The sequence below is a fragment of the Pseudophryne corroboree genome (genome assembly GCF_028390025.1).
Source record: "Pseudophryne corroboree isolate aPseCor3 chromosome 3 unlocalized genomic scaffold, aPseCor3.hap2 SUPER_3_unloc_11, whole genome shotgun sequence".
Taxonomy (NCBI): Eukaryota; Metazoa; Chordata; class Amphibia; order Anura; family Myobatrachidae; genus Pseudophryne; species Pseudophryne corroboree.
Window position 1 is genome coordinate 326,025 of NW_026967499.1, and position 5,862 is coordinate 331,886.

A 5,862-nucleotide genomic window follows, 5' to 3' on the forward strand; every position below is an offset into this window, starting at 1 on the left:
ATTTCCACTTCTGCATATGGAACGTATGGTGTAACTAGATCTGACTCCTGTCATTCTCACCAGTAATAATGTTACTTATACATTTCCCCTTCTGTATATGTAACGTATGGTGTAACTAGATCTGACTCCTGTCATTCTCACCAGTAATAATGTTACTTATACATTTCCCCTTCTGTATATGTAACATATGGTGTAACTAGATCTGACTCCTGTCATTCTCACCAGTAATAATGTTACTTATATATTTCCCCTTCTGTATATGTAACGTATGGTGTAACTAGATCTGACTCCTGTCATTCTCACCAGTAATAATGTTACTTATACATTTCCCTTCTGTATATGTAACGTATGGTATAACTTGATCTGACTCCTGTCATTCTCCTCAGTAATAATGTTACTTATACATTTCCCCTTCTGTATATGTAACGTATGGTGTAACTAGATCTGACTCCTGTCATTCTCACCAGTAATAATGTTACTTATACATTTCCCCTTCTGTATATGTAACGTATGGTGTAACTAGATCTGACTCCTGTCAGTCTCACCAGTAATAATGTTACTTATACAGCACTTTCCTACCAATAGCACTCACAGAACTTTATATTCACATTTACACAGAGCACAAGATACGCAATAAGTAGAACAGAATAAAGACCTCAGCATGTGGGATGTATTATTTTAGAAATTAAGGAACATTAATGAAACGCGTGAGTCACAATCATCAGTCTGCTTGTGGTCTCCAGAGTGGAGGTCTCTTGGACTGTGCGAGGCAGCAGGTTCCATGGTCAGGGCTACAATGCTAAAAGATCATCCTCAAGTGAATTAATGGAGATTCTTGGTGCTGCTGGTTAGGTCCTTTATCTGTAGATGGAAGTAACCAGGGCAGTAAGGAGGCAGAAGTTGCTTCTGGTACCATTGACCCTGGTCATTTAGGGCTGGGAGAGTCAGTAAGATTATGTAATACAGTCCCCATCTTAAAGGCAGCCGGTGGAAGGAGCAGAGAAAGGGTGTTATGTGGCGGAACGGGATGGTTAGGTACAAGCTACAAGCGGTGCAATTCTTTTGCTGGGAGACCCAGGTAGAGGGTATGGCAGTAGTCTATGCGTGATGATACAAGTGCATGTATGACTTCAGGTAGATCTTCGAAAAGAATCTGGTGCTTGATTTTGGATATGGTCCACTGATGAAAGAAGGAGGATTCGAATATTGTGTCAGACACAATCCAAGACAATGCCAAGACTCCGCCCATGACCAGCATTTTGTAACTGAACCCCAAAGCGTAACTTCAGTTGGTTGGTGAAGCTGTAGTCTTGACCTTTGTTTGTGAGCTTCTACCATAAAGACCTCTGTTACTCAAGGACTGAGTCACAGGGGCAGATGTATTAAGCCTGGAGAAGTGATAAACCAGTGATAAATGTAATGTGATAACACATCAGCCAATCAGCTCCAAAATTTAAATTTACGGTTAGGAGCTGATTGGCTGGTGCGTTATCACCTTGCATTTATCACTGCTTTATCACTTCTCCAGGCTTAATACATCTGCCCCACAGACAACTACCATCACCCACACCTGGAGCTCAGCTAGACAGACACTTAGGATTAGTATTGGGTTTCCGAGTACACAGAGAAAAAGACAGGTCATCTGCACAGCAGTGGTAGACAAGAGCATGACGTCTTATTGTTTCACCCAGTGGCAGCAAAAAGCATAGGACATAGGATAAGAACCTTGAGGAACATTGCATGGCAATGGTGATGAGAATAAAAAGGATCCTCACCTGTGTGATGTCTATTGTGTGAAACAGAGCTGATTTACTTCTCAAACTCAGAGCATGGATATGACCTCTCACCTGTGACTTCTCTGATGTGTAACAAGATTTGATTTCAGTGTAAAACATTTTCCACACTCAGAACATGGAAATGGTTTCTCACCTGTGTGACTTCTCTGATGTGTAATCAGATTTGATTGCTGTGTAAAACATTTCCGACACTCAGAACATGAAAATGGTTTCTCACCTGTGTGACTTCTCTGATGTGTAACAACTTTTGATTTATGTGCAAAACATTTCCCACACTCAGAACATGGAAATGGTTTCTCACCTGTGTGACTTCTCTGATGTGTAACAAGATTTGATTTCAGTGTAAAACATTTCCCACACTCAGAACATGGAAATGGTTTCTCACCTGTGTGACTTCTCTGATGTGTAATCAGATTTGATTGCTGTGTAAAACATTTCCCACAATCAGAACATGAAAATGGTTTCTCACCTGTGTGACTTCTCTGATGTGTAACAAGATGTGATTTATGTGCAAAACATTTCCCACATTCAGAACATGAAAATGGCTTCTCACCTGTGTGACTTCTCCGATGTGCAACAAGATCTGATTTATGTGCATAACATTTCGCACACTCAGAACATGAAAATGGTTTTTCACCTGTGTGACTTCTCCGATGTGTAACAAGATCTGATTTATGTGCAAAACATTTTGCACACTCAGAACATGGAAATGGTTTCTCACCTGTGTGACATCTCTGATGCTTAACAAGATGTGATTTCAGTGTAAAACATTTCCCACACTCAGAACATGGAAATGGTTTCTCACCTGAGTGACTTCTCCGATGTGTAACAAGATCTGATTTATGTGCAAAACATTTCCCACACTCAGAACATGGAAATGGCCTCTCACCTGTGTGACTTCGCTGATGTATAACAAGAGCTGATTTGTATGTAAAACATTTCCCACACTCGGAACATAGAAATGGACTCTCACCTGCCTTACCTGTCTGTGGGTTAAGAGCCTTTGTGTTCTGTGGAAAATATTTGGCATCTACAGAACAGGGAAACACTGTATATACTGTCAGAGCTGTAATAGATGCACCAATATCAGAGTGATCAGGAGAACATTTCCCAGAATCAGGGGGCTCAGCTGATAGAGCTGGATGTATAATTGGGGTAATGGGGTTATCTCCTGGAGAATCCGGTCTACTGTCATTATCTTTTATGTCACAATCCGGGGATAACATTAGATGTCCTCCTGAGATATTCCTGCTTATGTGTCCATCTGCTGGAAGTAAAATACATTATGCACAAATAAACTTGAATGAAACAAATTAAATATTGTAGTTTATGTTCAAAAATGGCAAATTACTATAAATGAGTAGAGAAGACCCAGGATGTTACATGGTACATTATATAATTATGTAACTGACATTAACCAGTACTATAGTTCTGGCATTGCTTTTATGTTTAATTAAAAATACTAGGAAGCTTGGACTGGTGTATAATAAACACTCAAAGACTGTGGGGAGGAGACTGGTCAGATCTCTGGGCTGGTAACACACAGTGACATGATGTGAGTGGGAGAGCAGGAGTATAATAGGGGCTGATGGCTCCTGATGTATGAGATACACCAGAGAGTGTGGGGAGGAGACTGGTCAGATCTCTGGGCTGGTAACACACAGTGACATGATGTGAGGGGGAGAGCAGGAGTATAATAGAGGCTGATTTCTCCAGATGTATGAGATACACTGGAGAGTGTGGGGAGGAGACTGGTCAGATCTCTGGGCTGGTGACACACAGTGACATGATGTGAGTGGGAGAACAGGAGTATAATAGGGGCTGATGGCTCCTGATGTATGAGATACACCAGAGAGTGTGGGGAGGAGACTGGTCAGATCTCTGGGCTGGTAACACACAGTGACATGATGTGAGGGGGAGAGCAGGAGTATAATAGAGGCTGATTTCTCCAGATGTATGAGATACACTGGAGAGTGTGGGGAGGAGACTGGTCAGATCTCTGGGCTGGTAACACACAGTGACATGATGTGAGTGGGAGAGCAGGAGTATAATAGGGGCTGATGGCTCCTGATGTATGAGATACACCAGAGAGTGTGGGGAGGAGACTGGTCAGATCTCTGGGCTGGTAACACACAGTGACATGATGTGAGGGGGAGAGCAGGAGTATAATAGAGGCTGATTTCTCCAGATGTATGAGATACACTGGAGAGTGTGGGGAGGAGACTGGTCAGATCTCTGGGCTGGTGACACACAGTGACATGATGTGAGGGGGAGAGCAGGGGTATAATAGAGGCTGATTTCTCCAGATGTATGAGATACACTAGAGAGTGTGGGGAGGAGACTGGTCAGATCTCTGGGCTGGTAGCACACAGTGACATGAAGTGAGGGGGAGAGCAGGAGTATAATAGGGGCTGATGTCTCCTGATGTATGAGATACACCAGAGAGTGTGGGGAGGAGACTGGTCAGATCTCTGGGCTGGTAACACACAGTGACATGATGTGAGGGGGAGAGCAGGAGTATAATAGGGGCTGATTTCTCCAGATGTATGAGATACACTAGAGAGTGTGGGGAGGAGACTGGTCAAATCTCTGGGCGGGTGACACACAGTGACATGATGTGAGGGGGAGAGCAGGAGTATAATAGTGTCTGATGGCTCCTGATGTATGAGATACACCAGAGAGTGTGTGGAGGAGACTGGTAAGATCTCTGGGCTGGTCAGTGACATGATGTTAGGAGGAGAGTAGGAGTATAATAGGGCTGATGGCTCCTGATGTATGAGATAAAATAGAGAGTGTGGGGAGGAGATTGGTCAGATCTCTGGGCTGGTAACACACAGTGACATTATGTGAGGAGGAGAGCAGGAGTATAATAGGGGCTGATGGCTCCTGATGTATGAGATACACTAGGGAGTGCGGGGAGGAGACTGGCCAGATCTCTCGGCTGGTAACACACAGTTACATGATGAGGGTAGAGCAGGAGTATAATGGGGGCTGATGGATCCTGATGTATGAGATACACCAGAGAGTGTGGGGAGGAGACTGGTCAGATATCTGGGCTAGTAACACAGTGATATGATGTGAGGGGGAGAGGAGTATAATAGGGGCTGATGGGCAGATACATTTTCCTCATTAGTATGTACTGACAGAGGGTGTAGGATAAGAGATTGCTGTAGTGACTGAGAAAGGAGACTATGTGACTCTTTTCTGTAATAAGTGTTTATTACTCACCTGTGCTGATATATGTAGGGATTTCCTCCTCCTTACACTGCTGATCACCCCTCACATACGTCTCTTCTTCTCCCTCTATATCTTCTGCCTTTATATCAGTCACATACATCTCTTCTTCTCCCTCTATATCTTCTGCCTTTATATTAGTCACATACATCTCTTCTCCTCCCTCTATATCTTCTGCCTTTATATCAGTCACATACGTCTCTTCTTCTCCCTCTTTATCTTCTGCCTTCATATCAGTCACATACGTCTCTTCTTCTCCCTCTATATCTTCTGCCTTTATATCAGTCACATACGTCTCTTCTTCTCCCTCTATATCTTCTGCCTTTATATCAGTCACATACGTCTCTTCTTCTCCCTCTACATCTTCTGCCTTTATATCAGTCACATACGTCTCTTCTTCTCCCTCTATATCTTCTGCCTTTATATCAGTCACATACGTCTCTTCTTCTCCCTCTATATCTTCTGCCTTTATATTAGTCACATACGCCTCTTCTTCTCCGTCTATATCTTCTGCCTTTATATCTGACAGATCTTCTACCTATATAACCCCAAAAAACAATATATAATGACACTTACATAGAGTCAAATGAAGCGGAGGTGAAATAGTATAACACACACGCAGCTTTTTTACAGATCTTATAGCAGGGATGGGAAACCTTTTGCCCTCCAGCTGTTAATGGACTACACATACCAGCATGCCCTCCATCAGTTTTGCAATTTGGTTAAGCTAAAACTGTTGCAGAGCATGCTGGGATGTTCTCCATCCCTGTCATACAGAGACAGTCACTTTGGTATATGGGTGAGACCCTAAATCCCACCTATCTGATCCTAC

The 5,862-nt window shown here is 43.0% G+C and overlaps 1 protein-coding gene across 1 annotated transcript in view; it reads right to left on the bottom strand.

The window, feature by feature from the left end:
• Positions 1-1,512: 1,512 nt before the first annotated feature.
• The window catches only part of LOC134983274 (oocyte zinc finger protein XlCOF6-like), a 78,758-nt gene continuing 74,408 nt past the window's right edge, over positions 1,513-5,862 (bottom strand). Inside the window, exon 2 of the mRNA XM_063948995.1 lies at positions 1,513-2,769. Within this exon, the coding sequence (XP_063805065.1) occupies positions 1,844-2,769 (926 nt within the window). The 3' untranslated portion in view covers positions 1,513-1,843. The remainder of the gene's footprint in view (positions 2,770-5,862) is intronic.